At 36.7% G+C, this 24,125-nt stretch overlaps 1 protein-coding gene across 1 annotated transcript in view; it reads left to right on the forward strand.

Annotated features, from left to right (window-relative positions):
- The first annotated feature begins 10,363 nt into the window (after positions 1-10,363).
- LOC142642881 (uncharacterized) overlaps positions 10,364-24,125 on the forward strand; it is a 38,085-nt gene continuing 24,323 nt past the window's right edge. The window contains exons 1-8 of the mRNA XM_075817318.1: positions 10,364-10,483; positions 10,640-10,894; positions 12,241-12,300; positions 12,426-12,518; positions 14,573-14,801; positions 16,013-16,119; positions 20,865-20,927; positions 21,504-21,604. Of these exons, the coding sequence (XP_075673433.1) occupies positions 10,481-10,483; positions 10,640-10,894; positions 12,241-12,300; positions 12,426-12,518; positions 14,573-14,801; positions 16,013-16,119; positions 20,865-20,927; positions 21,504-21,604 (911 nt within the window). The 5' untranslated portion in view covers positions 10,364-10,480. The remainder of the gene's footprint in view (positions 10,484-10,639; positions 10,895-12,240; positions 12,301-12,425; positions 12,519-14,572; positions 14,802-16,012; positions 16,120-20,864; positions 20,928-21,503; positions 21,605-24,125) is intronic.

Raw genomic sequence — 24,125 nt, forward strand, 5'->3', positions numbered from 1 at the left:
TTGAGCTGTTGAAAAGCTAACTCGCAGTCCTCGGTCCATTGAAACCCTTTCCACTTGTTCAACAGTTGGAATAAAGGACGACACCGGTCAGCTGACCGAGATATAAATCTGTTCAAGGCGGCAATCATTCCGGTTAATTTCTGGACTTCTTTTGGGTTCCGAGGAGGCTGCAAGCTCTGAATAGCCTTAACCTGTGTTGGGTTTACCTCTATGCCTCTATGAGTGATCATGTACCCCAAGAATTTTCCAGACCCCACGCCGAAAGAGCACTTTGAGGCGTTGAGGCGCAACTTGTACTTTCTCAGTATCTGAAAAGTATCGGCCAAATCTTTCACGTGTGAGGGTATTGTTTTGCTTTTCACCACCATATCGTCGACATATACTTCAATGGTTTTCCCCATTTGCTGTTCGAACATTCTGGTCATCATCCTTTGATAGGTAGCCCCAGCATTCTTCAAGCCGAATGGCATGACCTTATAATGATAATTCCCCGTCGGTGTAATGAAGGCAGTCTTCTCCTGATCCACTAATGCCAAGGGAATCTGGTGGTAACCCTGGAAGGCGTCCAAAAAACTCATCCGAGGATGTCCGACAGTGGCATCCACCAGTTGATCAATACGTGGCATTGGGAACAAATCTTTAGGACAGGCCTTGTTCAGATCAGTGAAATCTACACATACCCTCCACGTTCCATTTTTCTTTTTAACAACAACAGTATGAGCCAACCATTCGGAGTAGAAAACTTCTTTGATAGCCCCCGCCCTTTTAAGTTTAAGAACCTCTTCCTTCACAGCCTCAGAATGTTCTCTGGAAGATCGCCGAGGTGGCTGCCTCCTCGGAACAATAGCTGGGTTGACATTTAAGCGATGACAAATGAAGCCCGGATCTAGGCCTGGAGCTTCATAAGGATCCCACGCAAAAACATCAACATTGTCCTTCAAGAATTCTAACAATTCCATCTTCTCTTGGTGTGGCAAAAGTACACCGACTTGGAAGAATCTCTCTGGGTCATCGGCTACTGGAAACTTCTCTAACTCCTCGCAATGTGTCTCATCTCCTGTCACCATTCCAGATGAATCAGGAGCCGTTAACTGCTATAAGTCTTTGGTTATTAAAGCCGAAGACTTGACTTCTGTCTGATGTAGTACCGCAGCCGATATGCATTGCCTGGCTACCGATTGGCTGCCGAGAATTTCCTCAACACATTCCCCCGAGGGGAATTTGACTTTAACGTGCAAGGTAGAGGAGACAGCCCCAAGCGCGTGCAGCCAGGGCCTGGCGAGGATGGCTGTATATGGAGAGTACGCGTCAACCACAATGAAATCCACCTCAACCGTTTCCGAGCCGGATTGAACGGGTAAACGGATCTGTCCCTTCGGCACAACGGCTCTCCCTTCGAAACTTATAAGCGGCGAGTCGTAAGGAGTTAGATCTTCCAATTCCAATCTTAGCCCTTTAAATAGATCAGGGTACATGATATCTGCACCGCTGCCCTGATCTATCATCACCCTTCTCACATCATAGTTCCCTATCCTGAGGGTGACCACAAGAGCATCGTCATGGGGCTGGATAGTCCCTACCTTATCCTCCTCGGAGAAACCTAAGACGGGCAAAGTGCCCTTCAACCTCTTCGGCCTGCTACCCATATCCTCGGCCTGAGGATGGGAAACCGCCATCACCCTAGTGGGACCTGAGCCGGTCCTACCAGGTGCAGCGAAGATAACATTAATTGTTCCCATTGCTGGCCGAGATGAATTGTTCCTCTGATTGTTTGAGCCAACTTGACTGACCTGCCCAGTGGGCTAACACAAGTGCTGCTTTAACTTTCCCTCACTGACAAGCTGCTCTAGATGGTTCCACAGGGTCCGACAGTTCTCGGTAGTGTGGCCCACATCCTGATGGTACTGACAAAAGCTGTTTTGATTTCTCTTCGCAGGGTCCCCTGCCATCTTGCTGGGCCATCTGAAGAAGGGCTCTTTACGAACTTTCTCTAGTAACTGATGCACTGGTTCTCGGAACACAGTATTTACAGCCTGGGGTGCTGCCGAGCCGGATTGCCCAAAGTAATCCCTCCTCGGCTTGTTGTTGTGATATCTGTCCGACCTGAAATCCCTTCTCTCCTGCGGGATAACCTTCTCCTTTCCCTTCCCCTGCTGCTGGTCTTCCTCTACCCTTTTGTACTCATCAATACGATCCATAAGGCGGCGTACACTGCGGACGGGCTTTTTCGTCAGAGACTTTCTTAGTTCGTGGTCAGTAAAAGACCTACCTTAAAGGTATTAAGCGCCACCTCATCAAAATCACCATCTATTTCATTAAACATTTCCCAGTATCGGTCGGAGTATGCTTTCAGCGTCTCCCCTTCCTTCATGGCCATGGATAGCAGCGAATCCAATGGCCGAGGGACTCTGCTACACGTAATGAACCGCGAAGCGAATGCCCTAGTTAGCTCCCCGAATGAGCCCATAGACCCCGATTTGAGACCGTTAAACCATCTCATAGCCACAGGTCCCAAGCTGGAGGGGAAAACTTTACACATCAGAGTCTCGTTGTGAGAGTGCACTGCCATCCTCTGGTTGAAGTGACTCACGTGCTCCACCGGATCAGTCCGGCCATTGTAGATGGTAAAGGTGGGCTGGGTGAACCTCCTGGGAAGCCTCCCCCTCTCAATCCTCCGTGAAAACGGAGATTTGGAGAGTTGGTGTAACGCCCTACTCATAGCGTCATTGCCTAAGCCCCTAGAAGGGAGATTCTTGCGTCTGCGAGCTGGCCGGTCATCCTCCTCACCGGAGGACACTGAGCTGGCAGGTGAGCACGATCTCGAACTGTAGCCAGCTCGCCTATCCTCTTCCGAGGAAGGATTAGGTGAGGATGATGAAGGCCTACGTCTGGCGCGGCGTAGCTTTCTCTTTAAACGGTTGATCTCCTTCTGCATGGCTTTAGAATCGTCCTCCCGGGGGGCGCTACCCCCACCATGAGTATGGCTGGCGCCTGGGTACTCTGTGTGGACACTTCCCTCACGATCCCTTCGATGTTCAAGACGCTCGAAATGGTCCTCCGGTTGTGATCCCTGTGACTCTGCATGGTGAGAGCCTAAGCCTGCCATAATATCCCTACCTCTTCTAGACTAGATTTCCCACAGACGGCGCCAATTGTAAGTGCACGATTGCACCTGGCCCCAAGAACAGTTACGGGCTCAGGCCCAATGAGCCTTAAACAATATGAATTTGTAGAGTGTGGGCTTGAAACCCAGGTTAGAAGTGTCTAAGGATTAAATGACAAGTCAAAGATTGCAAACACTTGAAAACAACAAGGAATATTGTAAATCAACCTCCTCGGACGTGAGCCGAGAGCTGTTCTTATATTATCTCTTTATCTTTTTTCTTTTTCTTTTAGATTACAAAGAAGGCCCCTCTTTATTCCTGTTCTAAGTTGCTCCTTAAATACTCCTCTTTTTGATACTTTGTACACGTGTTGCCCCAACTCCCCTTTAGCCTAGATATTTCTTTTCTCAGTGCCTTTGAATAGTAACCAGAAGTTTCCCTTCCACTGTTCAAGTGTCACTTCCCCATTAATGCGGCCAGGGTGGTAGGTGCAGGGTCTTTAATGTGGAGGTGGCAGCCTTTATCTTTGGTATTTCTCTAACATCGGTGCTTCTAGGACATTCAAGGGTTCCCCCTCTTTAACCATTGGTCTTGACCGTATCATTCCCTAACCTTTACCATGAAGTCTCGGGTTCTCCGGTGTCCGTCCGAAGGGAAATTCACCCTCGGCTGGATCCTCGGATCCTCGGCGTATGGGCCGACCCGTAGTACTAACAAGTTCTAAACCCAAGAGTAGGTCGGCCTTCCTTAGCATGGCCCAAAGGCCCATATTCCCATCAGGGTCTTTTTACTCCCCACAATATTGTTGTTATTTTGTGACATAATTCACACATAAATAGAACTATATGTTTTTTTTTTTTTTTTTTGAGGAACAAATAGAACTATATGTAGATTACACATTATTGACCTTTGGAAACTCTTCTAGCACTAAGGAAATTTAAGTTGCATATAAATCAAAACAAATATGTTTTTGGGGCAACTTATAGATTGTTATTGTAAGAAGGAATAAAGAAAAAGAAAAGAGAGAGGGCTCTTGCCAAAATTTATACTATCAATGATATGTCCATTCTCACCACATAAAAGGAAGTTCGTAACTTTCTAAGAAAGGACAATTGTGTTGCTTGATTCATCACAAAACTCTTCTCAATGTGTGAGTCCATATTCAAACTCTTGAAAAAGGAATACTAAATTTGAATAGGATGTGAATTGCCAAAAGGCATTCAAGAAAAAAAAAAAATCAAATTGCATATCCTTAACCCACTATTGTTGGTTCCACTAACCTTATGACGTTTTGTTCCCACACCTCAGCATTACGAAAAAGTATATGAGATTGATATACAAACAACTAGTTGAGGAAAAATGAAGGGAAATAGCCATTTATTTCCTCAATAATAAGTTTACTACATATAAGGTAAATTACACTTTAATAGAATAAACCTATTATGAACTAGCTTAGGTCGCCTATGAACAAAATTTCTCTCCAGACTAATTTGGAGAGAAACCCTTGAAACTTCTCATATATCTTTTTTTTTTGTGAATTTTTTAATTCTAACCGTTGGATTTCATGTTCCTAATATTTTTAACATACATAATTAATTTCATTCAAATCGGATGTTATTTACTATTCGATCGTAAACTTATTTTTTATACACAATTTTATATTACAAAAACTTGAAATTTTAATATTTGTTTGATGACATAGCAATTGATCTTCGATCTTCCTGAAAATTTTCAAGCATGAAGGATATAATAAGAACATACAATGCAACGGTTAAATTTTCAAAATTCACACTTAATATAAAGATATATGAGGAGTTTGAAGAGTTTCTCTCTAAATTAGTTTATAGAAAAACTTTGTTCAATCGCCTACCCCTTCGTCAATATAAGCTTTATTACACCACTAAGTTAATCTTTAGAATTGTCATGCTAAATTTGTCTCTTCAAAATATGATTTTATGCTAACCTATCTCATTGCCAAAACTTTGTTGTAGTGGTGACTTATGGCAACCTATCAAGACTGACATTTTGCAAGCATGAAGATAACACGTGGCACAACCTTGGTGATACATATTGAGCCTACTCTAACATCATATGCCAAATATTCATCTTTATGTATTGACATGTATGGATTTTCATAATCATTTTTTGACAAATATGATGAACATTGAACAATTGACACCAATGAAAGAGGTTGTTGAGGACAAATTTTTGCACACCACATGGCTTCGTTTCATTGGCGGCCCACACCACGTCAACACTATCATAAATTTTGGGAAAATCTCTTCTAAAGCCCAAAAGAGCCCATATTTACACAAAAAATGCGTCAAATTCCATGGTTTAAGCTCATAGCACACCATCTCATTTTTGGCTCACGATCCAAGCTCATGAGTCTCATTGGGGGACTTTTGGAAGTCGTGGTTTGGAGGGCCAAAAAGTATGTTCAGTAAAACTCTAGTGGTTCAAAGTTGATAAAAGAAAGCATGTTGCTTGGCATGTCTTCCCCAATTCCCTAAACTCTGACGGGCTAGTGTGCAATAGGTAATGTTTGGTAAGCTTCTCATATCACATAACACTTAAAATGATAAAACTCCTCATGCTCTTTACATAAAAATTAATGTCCATCATATAATATAAGTTTTAAAATATAATTATATCATTCCATATTAATTATATTATTAATTTCATATAAATCAATTCCAAGCACATGGCTAAATATATATTAGTATCTCATATCTAGTATTAAATGCTCTTTTTACTCTCCAAGATTTGGTTAAAATACAAAAAGATCATAATTATATCTCTAAAATTTCATCAAATATTAACCAACTAGTCTATTACTTACCAAAATTATATATGAAGTAAACATATAATTTTTTCCAAGAGAGGAAACTTAGCCGAAAATACCAATAATAGCTCCAGCGAAAGTTGCAGCAGCTTCTGCACAAGCTGCAACAGCTCCAACGGAAGCTGCAACAACTTTTGCAGGAGCTGAAACAGCTCCAGCGGAAGTTGCAAATAGCTTCTGCAGGAGCTGTAACAGCTTCAGCACATCTTGCCGTAGCTCCAGCTGTAGTACCAGAAATAGAAATATCCCTTAAATATTATCTTACCATTAATGCCAAGTATTTCCTCCAAGCAAAAGATGTCATTCATATGACATAATCTAGCTGTGTCAGCAACATTTAAGTTTCAAACTTTCTTCTTTTGGTTAAAAAACAAAAGTCCATTTACATTGTCAAGGACTTTCCCTTATTTGCTATCGTCTCTTCAACTAAGTTCTGATCTAGTTATATAGCTTGACTCTATATAAAGAGGACCAAGCTACACACTAGAGGGGGGATCCATCCCACTCCATTGTTCTAAAACTTCACTTATTTTTGCTGCTACATATACATTTTCCTACTTCCCCATCTCTCTTACAAAACCCCTCTTCATAGATAATAACACAACACACATATTACAACACGCCATTATCCATTACCCATCTTTCCCACACTCTATTGTTCTGAAATTTCATCATTTTTACTGCCCAAAAACACATCTCCATCTCATACTTTATTTCTCATACAAAGTCTCCCTTCTTAGAAAGCAACATAACTCATAACACAAATAATTTCATGTATTTACTATATTTGACCTTCGTATTATCTATCTCACACTTCCATATATTTTACAAACACATTCCTCACAAAATACCCATACATATTACAAACACCATATCTCACAATATATATATATATATATATATATATATATATATATATATATATATATATATATATATATATTTCTTACCATCTCTATACATCTCAAAACGTATCAAAACACTCTTCCAATAACACATTACAAAAGCCATTTCTCATGGAAGGCATATGAACATCAATACTAAGGCCTTTCTCTTAAAAGGTACAAAAACTTCATATTAAAATCATTCTCATTGAAGACATACATTTTTAACACTTAAAGCTACTCCTATGAAAGGCACGAACTCACTCATGTTTGACTAAAAAACTAAAAGGGCATTACATGGGGAAAATCATTTAAGTGCAGGATTAAGGGGACAAACTTACAACCGATGCACATGACTGGACATGCTCTCTCTCCCTTCATTCCATCTTATTTTTTCTATTTTATTTGTAATTATGAAGCCTTTAATCCTTGCTTATTATTGTTATGATGAAAGCCATAATGTTTTCGATACTATGGAAGTTTTCCCTTATGTTGACTTAATAATAATAAGGAAAACATATGATTTTTACCATGCAAACACACTTATTAGCCTGAAATTACCCTACCGCTGGAGATAATACCGTACTGCTAGAGGACTGATTTGGACTATGATGCTGTAAAATGACTAATAATATAACAAACTAACAATGGTAACGTGTTTATTGGGCTTTATTGTTGTCTTCTTGTTAGGGCAACCTTTATCTCTTGCTTGGGCGGGCTTACACGACACCAAAAGCCTTTGGGTTTTATTTCAAGGGTCCATCGTTGAGTTTCGGCTTGGTTACCCCATATTCTACTTGGGAATATCGAAATTTTCCCCTCAACAGAGGTTTAATGTGAAAATTTTCCAATAATTAGATTTTCAACTTAGTTTTATCTAGTGAAATCATATGGTGATTTCTTGGTTAGCAAACGATTTATTGGGAATTTTTTTTAATGCTAATGTTTTGTTATTGATGATACTAACTTGTTTAGTAATGTGGATTAAAGTTTTGAATACCATTTTTCGGACCTTGCTTTGGTTTGTCAATTGGACTATTTTGATACTGGCCCATTTTAGCATACCATATATATATACACACACACACATATATATACACACACCACATAAAATTACCAATAATCAATGTCAATGTTCAATAACTCAAAAGGAAAACCATTATTAATTAGAACCAAAATACATCTTATAATTTGTGTATTTTACTTGACTTCATGACAAAGGAACAACCTACTTTATTAATTTTTGGGAGAGGGATGCCATGATTTTGAGGGTGTTTTAGATTTGTCATAGAATGTTAGGATTTAGGAACTTAGATGTTGTGATTTATGAAATTGGGGATTTTGAGTAAATTTGGTTGGAGTAGGGATGACTTTGCTCAAGTGTTGCCCAACAAATTCAAATTGATTCAATTTGTTGCTGCTCTCAAGTTGATGGCAAGTCTCGTTTTCAGCAACCTAATGGGATTGGGTCGAGTATAGGTTGAGCCCAAACCCAACTCAACCCAACTTGTTGACACCACCAGTAATGACTTGATGGGTAAGCAACAAAATAATGTCAATTTCACCGTTAAGAACTCAATTCCTAGATTTGACTATTTCTATAGTACCACATTATTTAAAATTTTAAATGAAGTGGTACTAGATGCACTTTTAGATTTTGTTATACATAATTTGAACATTGAAATGATTAATTTTAAATAAAGAGGATTATCACTTTCCAAATTACACTTTACCTATATTTATACTATTATTTAAAGGGTTTCCCTGTTTGGATTGGACAGCTTTTTTATTCCAAAATTCCCCTATACCTTAAATTTAAGTAGAGATAAAATTTGAGGATAACATAAAAAAATACTTCTTTAACTCTCATATGTAACCTTGCCTACAAAATAAGCATTACTCTACGTTTTCACTTTTCTTTCTTTCATTTTTTTTTCATCTAAATTCTCTTTATTTTGATTTTGAAGGAAAAAATATACTAAAAAGTAGAGATAAAACTTAAAGATAATATGCTAAAATAATCTCTAATTCTTATGTAAAATATTGCCTATAAAACAGGGCAATTGTCATATTAGTAAGTCAACTTCTTCGATTTATTTCTTCCTCAACTCTTCTTAGTTCTATGTTCTTTTTCTCTACACTATCATCATCATCTTTTCTAAATTCAAAATCCAAAAAAGAGAAAACTTTACTTATAAAAAAAAATTGCAGTTCTAATTGTTTCGGTAAACAGGTATGTCAATGTACATTGCTCTTTTCTATTTTGTTTTATAAAGAAATCAACAGCCTTCTAACTATTTGTACTTTGGGTCTTCTTCATTTCTTTATTTTCTTAGGGTTATCCTTTTGTTTTTAATACGCTTTTGTGGGTTAAAGCTTACTTATTGCTTTTCTTTGATTACAATAGTACCATGGATAGTGCTATTATTGGATTCCCCCCCCCCCTAATTTTTTTTTAAAAATTATTATATTAATAAGTACTAATTTTAGCAATTTTTTTCAATAAAATTACAATTTGCCCCCTTTAATAATGCTATCAATTCTTTTAAGAGTAATCCTATAGTCAAAAACGTTTTTTCAATGTTTATACAAACTATTGAGGTAGCAAATTCTTATTGATTTATACACTTGCATCACTTTTTATGTATCAATAACCACTCATCACATTAGCAATTTGTAAAATTTTTGTAGTTTTAGCATTTTTCACATTTTAAAGGACATAAAAAAGTAATAGATTAAATCTAAAACAAAATATACAAACTAAAAAAAAATTAGCTCAACAACAAAAATTACTAATAATAAAACTAAAAAATTAAGCCCAATCAATTTATTTTACCCATAACAAACTACTTGGCCATTTAAAAAATTTTAAACAAAAATCCTTAGTAGTAAAGCAATAGACTCAAAGGTTGGAATCGCCGCACATAGCTAGCAACAAAATCGCCCCTTTAACTCCAAGTTCTGGTTCCGTCCCTGATTATAGGTACAACGCTTTTCTATGATTACTATTACATAAGAACATAGACTGCATTTAGAACACAAAACTGTGCAATTTGGATAAATATCAAATTGTGTAAAAGAAACATAAAAAAATAAACCTCTACTCACAAATGTAGTAATTCCAAATTTTAATTTTTGTAAATTATTAAACTGTTACCCAAAAAAATTAGAACATCGCGTATTCAGAGGCCAATAAATAACAAAAGCCATACACCTATCTTTTTAGCACTAATAAATTGGAATGCTTAAACTAAAAAAAACGTTATCTCAAATTTGAGGTAATTGTGGGTTCCAGTTAGCTTAACTGGTAAAATTTTTAATGGTTGTATAAGAGATCTGGAGTTCAATATCAGCTTATATAAAAAATTGATTGGTGTCTTCAGACGGGTTGAAGTCTCTGAAAAAAGAAAAAAAAAGAAAAAAGAAAAAAAAAAGCAAAAAAAATATTTTTTTGAAAAAAAAGAAAAAAAGAAAAAAAATTAAAAGGGTCGTTAAGAGGAGATAGTCAGGTTTGTTCATGTTAAAAAAACAATAGAGACGAACATAGAATAATAATATGATGATGATATTGGTCATAGTAACCGAATAGAAGAAGAAGAGTCGTCTTTCTCTTTCTTCCAATTACAGCTCACAAGCTTTCGCACACAATGGTTGTAATTACAAACCTCTTAGATCCACCTCCACTGCTTGATTTTTACATTTCTTTCTTTCTTTCTTTAATTATTTATAAATAAATTAACAAAATTTTTTTTTTTTTTGGAATCGAAACTCACAGAGGAGTTGTTGTTGTTGTGGTGGTGCTACAGGACTCGTCGGGTACGACACTGATGGATCTGATAACGGCGGACCCGACTCCGGCTCCGGCTCCGGCGTCGGCAGCTTCGGCACCGTCTTCGACGGCGGCGACTCAGGCTCCGACGGCTCTGGGGAAGCCTGCCGGGGAGAGGAGGTCGAAGCGATCGGCGCTGATGCAGATCCATAGCGACACCGTTTCGGCTGCTAAGGCTGCTCTCCATCCTGTCCGTACCAATATCATGCCTCAGAAGCATCAGAGAAAGAAGGTAACTCTTTCACTCTCTCTCTCTCTCTCAATCTATCAATTTTCTCACGGTTACTGTTTGGTGGTTGAGAAAGTGTGAGAGAATTGGAAATGATGTTTAGTTTGTATGTCCAATTCTATTCTCTTTCTGTTTGATTACGGAGGAAATGTTTGCGGATCTTAAGACAATTTGGATTTCTCTTTGAAATTGCTCTCTCTCTCTTGAGAATCTCACTCTCTGTTTGGTAGTTGAGAAGCTGTGAGAAAATTCGAAATGATATTTAGTTCTTGTCCAATTCTATCGCTCTCTTTCTGTTTGATTACTGAGAAAATGTTGCGAAACTTACGAAATTCAGATTTTATCTTTAAATGTGTGGAGTTCTCTCTCTCTCTCTCCCTCTGTTCTTAAATTTTGCTTTTATTTTTTATTTAGAAGATCTATTCAAGGTTTTAGAAGATAGAAAATGTTTCAGTTTTATCTAGTTGAGAAACTGTGAGAAAATTGGAAATGATATTTAGTTCTATGGCCAATTCTATCTCTCTTTTTCTGTTTGATTGCTGAGAAAATGTTTGCAAATCCTAAGACAATTTGGATTTCTCTTTGAAATTGTGAAAAATCGAAATGTGAATTAAAAATGTGGAGTTGCTCTCTCTCTAGAATCTCATTCTCTGTTTGGTAGGGTAGCTCAGAAACTGTGATAAAATTCGAGATGATATTTAGTTTTTGTCCAATTCTATCTCTCTCTCTGTTTGATTACTGCAAAAATGTTGCAAAACATAAGACAATTCAGATTTTATCTTTAAAAGTGTGGAGTTTTTCTGTCTCTCTCTCTGTTCCTAAAGTTTATTTATTTTGTTAAAAACGATCTATTCAGGTTTTTTAGGCTCTGTTTGATTACTGAGAAAATGTTGCGAAATATAACACAATTCAGATTTGTCTCTGAAATTGTTACTTATTGGAGAAGAAAATAAAGAAACTGTGAGAAAATTGAAATACGTTTTAAGAATGTGGAGTTGCTCTTTCTCTCTCTGTTCCTAAATTTAATTTAATTTTTTAAAAAAGATCTACTCATGTGTTTTAGGCTCTGTTTGGTGTGTCTTTTGTGGAAACACTTGAGTAGATCCATTCATAATAGAGTAACTAAATTTTATGCTGGCCATCAACCTACTGCAACCCTTCTCCTTTTTTAGCGCTTGGGACTGTTTATTGACAAAATAAATGACACTAAGCATAGACATAGGCGGAGTTGAGTGTGCGTGTAATTAGAGACAAGAAACTCTTGTTGGTAAATTAGTTTTTTGGTTGGATTTTATGGTCTAAGGTATTGCTGTATTGGTGCTTAAATGCAACTTGCTTTGTGTTTACAGCCTGTTTCATATTCGCAACTTGCTAGGAGTATTCATGAACTGGCTGCCACGTCTGATCAAGTAAGCATCAGCCTCACCCTCCTTGTGATTTGCTAAGCTGTTTTTTGTTTTATTATATTGATTGGAAAATTCCATTCCTTATTTGTTTATTGTTTTCTTTCTTAATTGTCATTGCTTGTGTATAGAAAAGTTCTCAGAAGCAGTTGCTGCATCATGTGTTTCCCAAACTTGCTGTGTACAATTCTGTTGACCCTTCGTTGGCGCCATCTCTACTCATGGTATGATGCCTCTTATTATTGTTCTCTCATTTTAGATGTCATTCCCTGTTTAGCAAGATTTATTTATTTATTTATTTTTTAATTATTGTTTAAAAATAAAACTGTTTCTGTAATGGCCTGTTCTGTTTGATGTTGCATCATTTAAAGATATGATCTGCAATGAAATACTGTTTTATGTGGTTTGGCAAGTTTGAACTTTCTGGGTATGAGATAGTTGAGGACTTTGACCTGCTCATGGTGCAGTGTTGGGATCTTTATGGCATTTATATAATAGAGTATAGTAAAACCTTTTTAAAAAAAAAAAAAAATTTCATTAATATTTTTTCAGAACATTTGGTTTGGTGATTTTTTAATGTGATAGCTTTGGATGCTAATGACTGTATGGAAATGAGAGGAAGTCATCTTTTTTTTCCCCCCTGCCTTAACATATATGTAGGGGGCGGGATTGTCCTGTATACTCCATGTGTGCATGGTAGTGCTCTTCATTACTTCTGATAAATATTTTACCTAACAAAGAATTGGTTGATCAGAATATGAATAGTGAGAATTAAAATTTCTAGGAGCAGCAAACAGAATAAACAAAAGAAGGTTTTGTGGTTAACAAGAAAAGGGATATCTTTTCTGCCTGTCATTTTAATTCCTTTGCGGTTAGATATCACCTGGGATGCACGGACACGGCAAAACAGCCGTCGCACCCGCGTCCGACGCTCGACGCCGCTGCCTGTGTGTCGGTGCCGCGTCCAGTTTTTTTTTTTTTGTTTCCGACTCGCGCTGACTCGGCGCAGACTTGGGCCGATTCGCGCCGTCTTGGTGCAAAATGCACTTACGCACCATTCTTCACTTCAATCTTCAGCTCTCTCTCACTCTCTATGCTTTGTCTCGGCTCTCTGCTCTCCATCTCCCCTCTCTCATAGACGCCCTCAGTCACAGATGCACTCAAGCTCGCCTCGTTCTGGTTTCCTGAAGAACAATCTCAGCTCATTGCAGACAACGTAGAATTGTAGATCAGGCTTCTTCTTCTCTGTTTCCTCTTTACTCTTTTGTTCTTCATTTTTGAGTCTTCTGACTTTCATCTCTTGCTCTAAGTTTCTCTACTTTGTTTCTATTTTATCTTTCTTTTTAGTTTTGTGAGCTTAGTCAGTAGTCACGTGACAAAGCATTGGAAAGTAGCAAAGAGAGTTTGAACTTTGAAACTCTCCAACTTTTTTATTAAGTCTGACCCTTCCCCCAAACGTAAATGTACGGTCTTTCTTTCTTTTTTTATTATATTTTATATTTTATTTAATTTTTTAACTTGTGGCTTTGTTTGTTTGTTTGTTTTTTTTTTTTCATTATCTCCGTACATACTATATTACTGTTTTAAACTTTTAATATTCTAAAAAGTGATAGTTGTTATTAACTTAATATTATAATTATAATTTCGGTAGATATTTAGACGTAACATTGATATACTAGTTGAAACATAGACTTATAATTTTAATATTTTCAATAAATTATATTTATCAAAAAAAAAATTTTCAATAAATTATATAAGAAATATATGTATATATAAAAAAAAAAAACCGGTAATATTGATTTTTTATTTGGTATATGATTATATAATGTGAAAAAGTATGCTTAGCAATATATTAATAATATAAATAAAAATATTTTTAATCATTTTTTAATCGCCGCACCCTGCACCCTACTTTTTAAAAAATTGCCGAGTCCCGCACTCGCACTCGCACTCGCACTCGCACTCGCACTTGCACTTGCACCCGAATCCGGAAATGCACCCGTGCTTCATAGGATATCACATACGAATTATTGGTGCCACTTGACTTGGAAAGTGGAAAAATTGTGTATGCTATGCTGATTGTATTACTTATTATTGAATTTATACTATGACAACTTTAACATTTGTCATTGACACGTTTGCCTGTCATGGAGTGAAGCAATCTTGCTTGCTGTGTTGATGATATATGTATCCTCTCCTTCAATCTCCCTCTGTTTTCTTTCTGTGTTGATGATATATGTATCCTCTCCTTCAATCTCCCTCTGTTTTCTTTCTGCAGCTCAATCAGCAGTGTGAAGATAGGAGTGTCCTACGGTATGTCTACTATTACTTGGCCAGAATTTTATCAGATACAGGAGCACAAGGTTTAAGCACAGGTGGTGGGATTCCTACTCCAAATTGGGATGCTCTGGCTGACATTGATGCTGTTGGGGGGGTGACTAGAGCTGATGTTGTACCCCGAATAGTAGAACAGCTTACAGCAGAAGCCTCGAATGCTGATGTTGAATGTAAAGTTGTTTCTTTGTTTAACTTTTCATGTGAAATTTCTTTTGAGCTTCTGCTTGCTCTGACAATACTGTCTTTCATTTATGATTGTTTATCTGATTGTTTGAGTGCATAGTACCAGCATAGTTTTAATTAGAGAAAAATTACTGCATAATATTGTTCTTTGAGGCACAATTAATTCCAAATAGGAGATAACAAAAAATAATGGTGAATATAACCATATATATATTAAAATTTGAGTATATGTCAAGAGCCTTGTAGCTTGGTGACATTGTTTGGTCTCTTTTATGAGGAGAACCTAGGTTTGAATCCTCTCCCCCGTTTATGTTAACAATTGAATTTTAAAAAAAAGGTTGAATACATAGCATGAACACTTGATGAGAAAATTTATATTCTAGTTAGTTAAAGGGTATTAAATTGGTGGTATAATTATCACTTTGAAGAAAGTAGAACTTTCCCTAACCATGGGAATGTGGATATTGATCTTTTTAAAAGGGAATCCACATTCCCCCAAAGGTGAGGTTTAGTGGGAATTTAGATGCCCATAGGCATCTGGATTTCCTTAAGCTATTTGCAACCAACTATGAGAGTGTCCACGTTCCCGAGAATCCTAAAAGATTACCTTGAACCAAATGACTACTTAAATTTATCTCAAGTATGTGATAGACTCATGGTAACATAGGTATAATTTTGTTTTCCATTGCAAGATGGAAACTGGTGCCCAAAGAAAATGGTTTCATTGTCCTTTCGTACAATTTTTTGAGTGGTAAGTTGCACGTGCAACCAGTGGCTTTGAACTTACAACTTCACCTTCCACCTTACTTTTATAAGAGGAGGAGGTGCCATTTGAGCTAGAGCTCATTGGCCATGGCATTGTTACAAATAAACTGCTTGTCACTTATAAAAATGGAAATATGGCTTCAATTTAAGGTGGTTGTGAGAGCCAGCCTAATTCAAACGATATAGAGGCTTGGTTGGTTTGAGAAAATGGTAACATAGGTGTAATGTTATTTTTCTTATCAAAAGGTGTAACGTTATTTTAGGTTGCAAAATTGAAACTACCATCCAAGAGGGAAGAAAGTGACTGCGTTTTCTTTTTAAAATGTCCTTCCTTACTAATTAAGTGGTTGCTATGTTTGAGATTGGGAATTTGACTCTTATTTAAAGTGGTTATATGTAATGATTTGACATTTTTCATCCATCATTTTTGAAGTTCATGCACGGAGATTGCAAGCTTTAAAGGCTCTTACATATGCTACTTCAAGCAACTCTGATATTTTGTCCAGATTGTACGAAATTGTATTTGGCATACTTGATCAGGTTTGTCCTATTTTGATTCCTTCCATAAATGTCTATCTAGAGAATGCTACTTTCTTCTTGTTCTTTGCATTTACTAGAGGCTAATTGATGCAGGCAGTGAGATGCAAATTTTATTTTATTTTCTTTTTAAATGTCAGGGGCAGTTTGGTAATTTTGTAATTTCTTAAGAAATCCAAGTTCTACTAGGAATAAGTATTAGTCTTCTATCTAAAGGGATGTAATGCTTTCTATTGATATTAAGTTTTTCAGTTTTTTAGAGAAGCTATGAAGCTTGTTAGAGGTTTGTGTGATGCAACATGCAAGCTTCTCCGAGGTGTGATGCTTAGGAAGTCTAGGTGTGATGCGTGGAAGTTTATTTTTTTTATTTTACCATTTGTAAATTCACCTTTTAAACCCTAAAAAATAAAACTTTAAAGCGCTAAAGCACACATTCATCTAATAGCCCTAAAAAACCCTCAAACGCCCCATCACCGTTCACACAGTTGCTGTTCACAGCACCAGAACAGCAACTCAAATCTTGGTTTTTCTCCTTTGTTTCATCCTCAAATCCTACTATTCCTTCCCTCCATTGGAAACCCTATAATTTATATTATTTTACAACCTTTTTCACGCTAACCTTAAACCTAATTCCTCAAAATTGAAGCTATACCAGCACTGCCCAGGTCTGGGCCAGAAATCCTAAATCTGATTTTGCTTAGTTCCCCCCTTGTCCTTCATCACTAATGTTTGTATAATCATAATTTTTATTTTCTTTTAACTTGGTGGTGAAAGAGAATACGCAGGTAATGAGCAAGGTTGGCCTATTGTTCTTCTTGGATAACCAAGCATCATCAGAGATTGTGCACATACAAAACTTAAGTTTCGCAATTAACAATCAACCACCGTAAGTCATGAAACTGCTTGTGGAGCCCACAACAAAATTATATTTACAATCCTAGGATTATTAACAGAAAGAGGGGATACCATGGCTTGAACTGGAGAGAACAGAGAAAACCAGCTGTAATACCATGTTGGATGACTGATTCTTACAAAAGCTTGTGTTGATGGGGAAAAGGTGGAACATTGTTATCGTGCTCCCGTTAATAGATTTTGATTGGTGGAGAAAATGTTGAGGTTTTGTGGTGTGTCCACTAGCTTGAGACAACATAGACACATTGATGAGTGTCAAAAGTAATGGTAACTCATGATTAAAGGACTGACTAATGTTGTTTTGGAATTTTAGAAGCTTTTGAACTGGGATACGAAGCTTTAAAGCACATAAAACTTTTTTGCTAAAATTTTGCATTCCTAGAACTCAATATAATATATTTTTGGCAAATATCATTTTAGAGGATCAAGTGGATGTTGGTTTATTTTAATGGGAAAAAAAATAGTTGACTAAGATATGTGGTGAAAACTTCTTAGGTCAGTTGTTGTCATCAGATGTCATAAAATAGTAGAAACACCTTTGAGCAACAGCACCTGCTGAGCTTTTCCATAAATTCTTTGGGGGGTGGGGGTAGTGGGGTTTGTTTAATGTCACAAGAAGGACAATAGTAGTTACCAATCGAAAAAAAGTAGGACAGTAGTAGGCTCTATTCAAGTAGGCTGTTTATGTTGAATCAGGACTGTCTTTTCTTCCCCTGATAAGTAATACTAAGATTTTATTAGCTTGAATGAAAACCTTTAGTACAAAAGTTGCATACAAGAAGGTTCAGTTAAAATATACATGCCAAATCCAACTGATCTATGAAATCTAAAACAGAAGAAAATTTGATGCAGCCAAAAGCAAGCATCTTTTAATGCAATGCTCTAAAAAATGGGAGATTACAATGGTGGGGTTCATTGGAATCCACTTTTGTGAGACATGATCAAGATTGGGAGTTGGAGATGTTCTCAAGTTTCTTTCAGTTGCTATACTCAATCATATTTGTGTGGGATTTGAGGATAAGGTGCACTGGAAATTAAACAGAAATGGGTGTTATACTGGCTGTTCATACTATGAGGATTGATGTGTTGACAGGGTCTACAATGTCAGACTTTCCATGGAAGGCAATTTGGAGAGTGAAAGCCCATACGAAGGTATGCAAAAGAAACCAGATGGGCTGGCCACTAACCTAAATTGAAAACCTCACAGTCGTTATGCCAAAGAAATTTCATATCTTTTATTTTCAGAAAACCAAACCTTCCAGGTAAACAGAACAACAATTCCAAATTACATCATCATAAACCATTTCAATGTTTTAACTTGCAAATAACTCCAGTATGACTTGTGATTCTACTATCTTCATTTTGATTAAATTAATAGACCAACTTCCTTCGGATTTTCCCTCTTTATTCTCCCCCTAATCTTTTTTATTTTAAAAAAAATAAGTAAATGACTTATTAACCGCAGCCAATCTACACGGGAAATATCCTAGAGAGTAGAGATACATCCCTAAAAATAGAATATTGTCCTGTGGCCATCATTTTCTCATTGACAGATCTTAGGAATATGATTATCAGGCCTGTATTTTGTCTTTCCCATCCTCTGAAGACCTTGATAGTGTACAAATAAAGTTTTTCTACCTGCCTTGGATAGATAAAGTCTTCCAATCTTCAGATCCTCCTTTGTGCCTAATGTGTTTGATCTGGCGAGAGCGGAACTGCTGCACTTTCGAGGGGAAGGAACTTTCCACTCTTGAACTGTCTTCTTCTTCATTTGTAGAGTTTTTAGATTTGTGCACTTTCTGTTAAGTTGTTGGTTTTTTTTTTTTTTTCATAGTAAACTCCCTGTGTAGTTGGGATGTGATTTGAATTTGTTTTTTCCCTCTCTTTTTAATAAAGTTACTTTTCTAGTTTGGAGGAATTTCTAGATATATGTAACTTTAGATGGTTATTAAAAAAAAAAAAAAATCAATCTTGGTATAGCTTCAAGCCAATGGAACACATATCTCATATACCAAAGTCAATCCAGGTTAGTTCCACAAATATCATCGGATTTTCCAGAAAGAGAAAATGTGAGATTGTCAAAAAATTATCACTTATAACAGAAACCATAAAACTAAAATTTAACCCCTCCAACTTCTTTAACCATCATTTTACTCAATAGCTTAAGCTATTAAGAAACATTGGGGCTACCATGAACCAAAATTTAGAAGCGAATCATAGATACAATATGAAATCTGTTATTTCCATTTTTGACTAAAACCAAATATTTTTAGCATGTAAATAAGAAAAGTCTAATTAATGTGATCATAAGCTCTCTTCAGATCCTATTTTCATTATACTCCTGGGACTCCTCGTTTTAGTCTACTATCTAGGCATTCATTGACAATAAGAATTGAATTTAAATTTTCTTTGCCTTTAACAAATGCACTTCAGTAGGATATTTTCTACTACCACCCTCAACCTATTCGCTAATATTTTGGCAATCAGTTTAGAAGTCCTTTGCATTCACTGCCTTAGGTTTTTTAGGAGTGAGAGCAATATAAGTAGAATTGAGGCTTTTTCCAAACGTACCTTGTTCATGAAAAACTTGAAACACTCACACAGTGTCCTCTTTGATTATACACCAACATGACTGGAAGAAAGTCTTGTAATAATCATCTAGGCCTTGTAATAACCATCCAGTCCTGGTGCTTTCTCTCCATTCATGTTACTCCTTATCTTCTGGCACCATTGTTTACAGAAGAAACTAAATCGCAAATCTCTTGAGTGCCCCAAATTGAATTAGTGTACATGCAAAGAGAATTCTTCGTAACAATAATTAGATCAGCTCATCCTAAAAGTTGATAGGTTGGAAAAGATGAATTGTAAGACCACAACATTAGAATGGGTTTATTTTGAAACTCAAGGAATGACCCAAAGCATTTCTGAAATCAAGGAGTATCTATTGTTAAGACTCATGAACTTATGAAGAAAACCAACAATGGTGGTGTTATTGTAATATTGAGTTAGCCCCGGGGAGAAAGAAAGACAATTAAGCCTTGACTATTTGTAAGATTGGAACCATATCCAAAAAAAAAAAAAAAAAACCATATTTTGAATGGCTAAACTGAAGTTGTCATTGGACAAGGTCAATATAGCTGACATGAAGCCACTTGTGTAAAAAATATGGATAAGAATTAAGCTGTTAGATATTCTTACTCTCCATGTTGAAATGATTTTGGGTTAATCTTTGCAGTTATGGTGGAGTGTGTGGATTTGGATAGCCAAATTTTTCTTTGTTGGAAATGACAAATGGTTAGGGACTACACCTCATGAAGAGGTCACTAGTTTGAATCTCCCAGGTCTCTTGGGACCAAAACTGATAAAAAAAATTAGAAGTAGATGTAGTGCCCATTTGGTAATGCAGTTTCAAACTGCACTTTTTCAAAGTACAACTTTTTTTATTCACTTTTTTCTAGTTACAGTCTTTTCAAACAACTTCATTTTCAAATAGCTGAAAAATAAGCTGTACCAAACGTTCTCAATTACGAAAACCTCCATTGTGTCTCTAGCTGGGATGTGAAGTGAAACTGAATGACAGTCATAGAACTTATTTATGGTTTGCCCAAATATATTACTCACCAATGATTTGGCATTATATTCTTTGATTTCAAGAACGTTACAAGGATAATTATGTATTAAATTATTTATACATTGTAATGTGTGCCTTTTCAGAATGTAGCGCACTCGCGCGTGTTTTCCTCCTTGACATGTTCTTTTGTTCATCACATTATTCTAGTTATAGCAAAATCATTTTTAAACTATCATGTTTTTAATGTTTATATTTTGATTTTTAGGTTGCTGATGGCCCGCAAAAACGTAAGAAGGGCATGTTTGGGACTAAAGGCGGTGATAAGGAGGTAACTATAATTCATTGCTAACTTATCTATTTGTTTTATTCTTTATTATGTCATAGCCTTGCATGTTTTTTGTGATTTTACTTACCATGCTGATTAATATGATATCTTGGTAGCAAATAAGAATACTTATATCTTGATTTCTGGTTATAGTATCTTCAAGTCTGGTACCAGGTTTGACATGCAGGTTTCTGTTCATTTTCCTATTCCCGGTGATGTTTATGACTAATGAAAAATGATGACTCCTGTAAAGTTAGTATGTTAAATCAACATTGGAATCAGCAACCAAAGGAGCCGCACTTCTATGCATAGAACCTTACAATGATGCCAGACTTTGATTTGGTTTTTTGTCACCCATTTTTGCTAGTTTTCTAGCTATGTTACTGCTTGTATGTGTCTTAGATTTGATTGTCATATTAAGTGGTTAAGTAAAAAAGATTTCAGAACCGAGTATGCTTTCCATTTCTTCTCTACTTATTTTTATATCAAATTCTTTATCTATTTTTTCTTTGAGTTTGGATAACTGGTTGTATAGTTTATTTATTTATTTATTGATTTATTTTTAATTTTAATTTTTAGTTTGTCATTCGGAGTAATTTGCAATATGCTGCACTGAGTGCTTTGAGAAGACTTCCTCTGGATCCTGGAAATCCGTCATTTCTACATCGTGCTGCACAGGGGTAAGTTATTCATTCTGGTCTTCATTGTTTGATGGCATACAGTTGTTGCATGGTAACGTCATTTTGACTAGTTTCGTTGTGCTGAATGCTGATCACATGTAGCATATAGGACAGTAGTATGTTGGAGATTTCATTTAATTCACACTTATCAAGCTGTTTTTAATTTGCTTTTTAAAATGCAAAGATAAGTTTTTTTTTTTATCATTTTTTCCCTGATTTAAGAAAAAAAAATTTCTATAGGTTATTTATTTTGGTTTCTTCTTTTAGGATCAACATTAAGGTGATGGCATTTTTTCTTATTGTTCCTTTCAGCCATTCAACCTTATTTGTTAAAACTTATACATAATCTGTCATCATTCAGATATGCATCCAATACATAATGTATTGTTACGGGTGTATTCACAATGAAGGCCATTGATCTTGACAATAGAAGCAAAAACTTTAGAATTTGTATGAGCAAATACTGATGGAATTTGGGTGATTGATGAAGTAGGAATCTAATGAGGCCACTTGCAGCAGTGAGGTGGTTAGCAAAAGTGTTGCAACATTCGACGGGGGGTAAACTACAAGCAGCGGTGGGCAAGCGTTGTGAATTGAATAGTTTTGTTGGTGATGTGTAGAACGAATGATAGAGGTACTTATATCTTGGTGATGCAATTGGGAGTGAGGCATCAAAGAGGGACAATCATAATACTCAAAGTTAAGTAAGGGTGGAGGAGGATGGAGTTCGCAAAGGGATGCTCATGGGAAGGAGAAGAAGGAATTGATTCTCAATTGTGTAAAGATTTTGTCACTGAAACTGATTAGGCTACCACCATGGGCAAGAAGGCACATGGTGGTGTTTTGTTACATTCAGGCATTGAAGAATGTGTATCAGTGATTGGGGCAGCATGTTGGAGCTCATAGTAAGAGGAGTACCTCACATTGCTTATGGAGGTTGTTGAGGATACAACATGTGGTTGGAGAAGAGGCTACTTAGCATTGATGGGGAAGGAAAGTCTTGGTTGATAGGAGCAATTATTTGGTAGGAAATATATGTGGCATAATCAAAGCACATATCCGAGGATGACATTCAAAAACTTGCTTAATATAGAAAGTGGGCAGGATGGGAAACAATTGGTATGATGGTTGGACCTAACCATGGTTGTAGGCTTGTCCAAGACCATTGACCAACCATTGGACACTGGGAAAATCTTTCTTTTTTCGGTCCATAATAATATGAATGAATCCTAAACTTGCGTTCGAGACATGGCATGAGCTAATGGCCTAGTTGGGCCTAATGAGGAGTTTGAGGCTATCTTTTTTTTTTGATAAGTAAGAAGAGAATATTATTAATAAAAGAAAAGCAAGAAAAATATAAGGAGTTCATGGTAGTGAATGAAGGAAAAAAGGAACAAAAAGACAGAAGCAGCCCCTAAACTATTCTAATATACGAAAGAAAATCCATAAGGGTAGAACAATCCAAGAAACCCCAACAACGAGACCAAACAAAGAGGGTTCGTTGGCAAAGCTCTAATAACTGAACCACAGATTTCTCCTCATCCTCAAAAGACCGCTGATTCTGTTCTATCCAAATGGTTCACAATAGTCTGGAACCAAATTCCAAATATTAGAACTAAGCTTCCCAAGCTAATTATACCAACAAAATAATGTCCACAACTGAACCTGGCATGACCCAATCAATCCCAAACAGCCGAATCATATACATCCACAAAGAATGAGCTATCAAACAAAAAAGTAACAGGTGATCCACAGATTCCGCATTGCAACAGCACATACAACAATGATTTGCCAAATGGCGACCACAAAACATAAGGTTATCCAAGGTAAGAATTTGACCATGAGCTGCTATTCACATGAAAAAAGCCACCCTTTTAGGAACCTCAGCTTTCCAAATGCCCTTCCAAGGGAAAGTGGAAGGAGCTGCATTTCGAATCTTATGATAAAAAGACCGAACATCGAACTTCTCACTTCCATTGAGATCCCAACAAAGCCTGTCACACCCTCCACCCCTTGGAATTCGGGTTTGGATGAAATGAAGTAGGGAGTAGGAAGCCGCTAACTCTCCAGTTCACTTATCATGCCAAAAAAGAATACAAGAACCATCCCCCACCACAAAAGAGAAATGCTTAGCGAAAGTATCCCACCCTTCACTAATACTCCGCCATAACCCACAAACATGAGCCCTTCTACAAGCCCTAGTGCACCAACCCCCTTTTCCCTCCCCATATTTCATGGCTATGACCCTTCGCCACAGATGAGTGGTTTCATGGCCATACCTCCAAAGCCATTTCCCTAGTAGGGCCTGACTAAGACGCCAAATTCCGAATTCCCAAACCACCCAACTCATGCGGTAGGCAGACCTTATCCCAAGCCACCAAGGGATATTTGAAACACTCAATTGACGAACTCCACAAGAAGTTCCTTTGAATGCGTTCCAATCTAGTCGCCACAGTTTTAGGGATAGTAAAAAGAGAGAGGTAATAAGTCGGAAGGCTAGAAAGGGTACTTTTCAGCAAAG

This window comes from Castanea sativa, chromosome 7, assembly GCF_040712315.1.
Source record: "Castanea sativa cultivar Marrone di Chiusa Pesio chromosome 7, ASM4071231v1".
NCBI lineage: Eukaryota > Viridiplantae > Streptophyta > Magnoliopsida > Fagales > Fagaceae > Castanea > Castanea sativa.